This window comes from Sander lucioperca, chromosome 12 (assembly GCF_008315115.2).
Source record: "Sander lucioperca isolate FBNREF2018 chromosome 12, SLUC_FBN_1.2, whole genome shotgun sequence".
NCBI classification, from domain to species: Eukaryota; Metazoa; Chordata; class Actinopteri; order Perciformes; family Percidae; genus Sander; species Sander lucioperca.
The window spans coordinates 21,267,323-21,271,628 of record NC_050184.1 but is presented as its reverse complement, the minus strand read 5'-3'; the positions used below and the strand labels follow the sequence as shown (position 1 = coordinate 21,271,628).

At 44.1% G+C, this 4,306-nt stretch overlaps 1 protein-coding gene across 1 annotated transcript in view; it reads left to right on the top strand.

Annotated features, from left to right (window-relative positions):
• Positions 1–580: 580 nt before the first annotated feature.
• gata1b (GATA binding protein 1b) overlaps positions 581–4,306 on the top strand; it is an 8,017-nt gene continuing 4,291 nt past the window's right edge. Inside the window, exons 1-3 of the mRNA XM_031293142.2 lie at positions 581–730; positions 1,618–1,687; positions 2,677–2,983. Of these exons, the coding sequence (XP_031149002.1) occupies positions 1,628–1,687; positions 2,677–2,983 (367 nt within the window). The 5' untranslated portion in view covers positions 581–730; positions 1,618–1,627. The remainder of the gene's footprint in view (positions 731–1,617; positions 1,688–2,676; positions 2,984–4,306) is intronic.

Below are 4,306 nucleotides of genomic sequence, written 5' to 3'. Positions count from 1 at the left end.
CTGTCTGTCTGTTTCAGACCTTTCAGTAACAGTTCCACCTCGTCGTCGCTCCAAGATAATCATTTCCTTTCACCGTTGTTCTTCTTTCTCCAAAGTATTTTCTGTGATTTAAACGTAAACATCCGTGATTTTGAACAGCAGAGTAACAAGATCAGACAATCTGCTATAAAAAACAACATATGTAGAGCAGTAAAAAGTACAATGTTTTATATATAAAGAAGCAGTAAAGTCTCCAGTTAAGTACAAGTACCTCATAGTTGTATGATAGAAGAGAAAAGGTGACAAAGACGTGGTAAAGTGTGAGTAAACACACTGAGTTTGTGTCAACACACATCACTGAAATCAATCTTTTTTTTTTATCAAATAAGTAATTAAAGAAATTCAGTTACTTTAGTTTCATTCAGAAAAAGAAACCAAGTAATCGGGGCGGCCTCTAGCTCACCCAGCAGAGCGTGCGCCCCATGTGGGCCGAGTCCTTGGCAGCGGCCAGGGTTCGAGTCCGACCTCCTGCCCTTTCCTTGCATGTCATCCCCTCTCTTTCTCTTTCTCTCCCCCCTTTCCTGTCTACCCACTCTCACTATATAATAAAGGGAAAAGCCCCCCCCCAAAAAATCTAAAAAAACAGTAAAGGAACTCGACCCAAACTGTTTCCCCTCCCACTTCCTGTTCCTCCTCCGTCGGCTCGGAGCGTAACTCACACTCTTCAGAGAAAGGACCTGTCCTCCGCTCTGTGAGTATCAGCATCCCTTTAATACCTTTATAACTTTATTATCTGTATATCTGCATCACTTCAGCATCTGTATAACTTTAATAACTCGTGTCGTGTTGTCTGTTTTGCCTGTTTTATAAAGCATAAAGTATACATTTCCCAATTCTGTGTTACATCTTCTAAGCCAACTTCATTCCAACTTATCACCGCTTAATTTTAATTTATTCTGTTTGTTGATCCCCAGTGGGGAAATTACACTCTGTTTTTTTGTTAGAAATCACTACACACAGGCCTGAAATACACACACACACATGCCCAGGACCTATTCATGCATAAATGGAGAGATGTCAGAGTGAGTGGGCTGCCAGTGCTGGACCAGCGCCCTGAGCGGTTGTGGGGGGGTACAGTGCCTCGCTCAAGAGCACCTGGCAGTGCCCAGGAGGTGAACTGGCATCTCTCCAGCTACCAATCCACACTCTGTATATTGGTCTGTACCAGGACTTGAACCGGCGACCATCCGGTTCCCAACCCAACTCCCTACGGACTGAGCTAAATTATGAATTACTTTAGCTAATAATTAAGATCAGAGGAACGTCTATTGATGCATAATTACAGCCTGTTTCGTGCATGCAACCATCTATGTTATTTTGGGGCAATTTGGTTGAAAAAACAAACAGGGAAATGCAACAAAAGGGTCAAAAAAAGACGACCGAAACATCGAAATTTCGACCCAGAAAAACAGAAAGTTGCTGTCGACAGGAAGACGAAACAAGGGTTAAAGTTTGTCTTTTACTACTCTGATTTATCTGTTATTTCTCTGTGGTTATTCATTTTATAATCTGTAACAGATTTTTCTGGTAATCAAAGTGCTCATTTCTATCCCTTGCTTTTCTTTCCCGTCCTCTCAGACACACTGTGATGATGTCAGATTATTTGCAGCTAGCTGATTGGTCCTCTGCTCCGTACCAAACATCAAAGGTCAGAATCACGTTTCATATTCACTCTACTGACGACTGCACTGTGGACATTAAAACACAGTAGAACTCAACTTGTTTTTGGCTGTTTGTCCGTCTTTTCATCTTAAACTTTGACCCTCTCACTGGCTGTTTTCACTTTGTTTTCACAAAGTTAACTGGAACAATTTGGTCTCGTTTAGCGTTCTGCCAAGCTAGCTAGCTAGCCCTAACGTTAGCTGGTAACTAGTCTCGCCTTTGCCAGTAGCGGAGTAGAAGTAGAAAGTGGCATGAAAAGAAAAGACTCAAGTAAAGTGCAAGTACCTCAACATTTGGACTGAAGTACAGTACTGGAGCAAATGTACTTAGTTAGTTACTTAGTTACATTGCACCACTGCCAGCTGGAGATGTAGTCCCGCATTGCCAGATTTACGGAAACTTTAAAGTGCTCATATTATGCTTTTTGGCTTTTTCCCTTTCCTTTATTGTGTTATATATCTTTTTTAGTGCATGTTATAGGTTTACAAAGTGAAAAAGCCCCAAGTCCACCCCAAAGGGACTTACCATCTCCAACAGAAAACACTGTTCACAAACTGCTCCAAACAGCTCTATTGTAGTCCAGCCTTTACTTCAGAGACAAACGTGGTCACTTTGGAACACACGTTATAATGCTCACCTAGCTGCTAGCATGGCACGCCCTCATACTCTGCTTCTGACTGGCTAGTAGTCCTTACCTAGGTACTGTCAGGACACGCCCTCATACTCTGCTTCTGACTGGCTAGTAGTCCTTACCTAGGTACTGTCAGGGCACGCCCTCATACTCTGCTTCTGACTGGCTAGAGTCCTTACCTAGGTACTGTCAGGGACACCTACCCCCTGCAGTCCTCCAAAGTACCCCTAGGGGGACACGTACCCCCATTTGAGAATCACTGAGATAAGGGACATGAGATGCATCATATATGACTCTTATCTGATCTTCTTAACGAATACAAATAACTCTTCTGTTCCTCACAGGTTAGCCCCGCCCCTTCACACACCTTCCTCCAATCACCAAGCATGTCCCATGATGCCGAGTGGCCGGCAGCTGCCAGTCACCAGTTCATCACTTCCTCCCACTGGTTGGAAGACTCCAGCTGTGCTTATGTCCCGCCTCCTCCTGCTTCCTCCTTATATGGTAATCCTGCAGTGACTCCGCCCCCAGCTCGCCTCTTCCCCTCAACACCTGGATGGAATGGTTACTATGGCAACCTGTACCCCTCCCCTTTCTCCTCCGGTGATTGGTTACCTGACAGTCTGTCATTGGGGTGGAGCAGTGCACCAGGTGAGATATCTACCTGTTCGTTACCACGTTCAGCCCAAGGAGGTAAGCGAGCATTCTGAAAGCATATACCTCCTATGGGGAGACGCTAAGGCTACCAAGCCATCACCCCCCGTTAGCATCCCATTGACTGCCATTCATTTTGACGTCACTTTGACAGAGAATAACTTTACATCTGAAGAGTTTAAAGACTCTATTTGTCCATTGTTTATTTCTAAAGAAACACGACAATGTATAAAAGGCTCCATTACCTTGTACCTCACGTTATGGCTCCGTAGCAGACGTTTTTATAAAAATAGGCTAACGATTGGGTCATAACCACGAGACTTACTGTCTCATAGTAGAGGAATTACCGTATAGTACAGGAGAAGCTCTCAGGCAGTTTGGACTTCCATTAGCTGTTTAAGTTTAATTACTAATGTTAACTATCATTTTAGTGATCAATAATTAGCCTGTGTCTATGTTATCTCCTTACATATACCTACGCTCTCCGTCTCTGCTAGATTGGGAATGATTGAGATTTCTCTTGGCACAGCTACCAGAAGACTTCCAACTTTCAGACAGGTTGCTCACGTCACATCTACGTCTTCAAGCTCAGTTGGAGGCTGCTCAGTAACGCTCAGCCATCACCGGGAAAGATCTTCTAATATCCTTCACTGGTCTCAGTCGCAGTCTACGGCGTCGCTGTGTCCATTTATTTCACTGTCTATGGTTCAGCCCCGACAAAACGTTACAACACGTTTATTCAAACTGAAACGGGGGTTCGTTGAACATCCTGTTGTGTACACAAGCTCTCTGCCTTTTTATTAACCACAAGTTTACAGACAAGTCTCTGCTGATTGGGCATCACCTGGGACACAGAAAATAAATGAGAGACATGCCCACCAAACGGAGAAAATATATTTTGCACACCGTTCCGAGGAAACATGTCCGTAGCGAAACGGTGCACGCCGTTTAGAGATTGAACGTGCCCCTATAGTTCTAGTTCTGTGCTGGACCTTAGGCCTCCTGCACGTGAGCGTGGCGTGAGAGTTGCGTGAGCGTGGCGTTTCTCTTGCGTGTCAGTTGGGTGGCGTTTTCTATGTCTTTACACACCAGAAAGGTGTCTGACGCGGCGCTGCTGCTGCTAGCCTTGTCTGCACACATGGATGTTTCCCATTGATAAAATGAAATAATAGCGTGTTCTTCAACTTTATTTTGTCAATATTGTTGTGGTTGTACATCTGTTTGCACATATTTGATTTGGATCACCCTTGTTCGACATATGGGTAGAGAGTTGTGGAAATGTACTGCACTCAAGCAGTAGTATACTTCATGTTAAACATA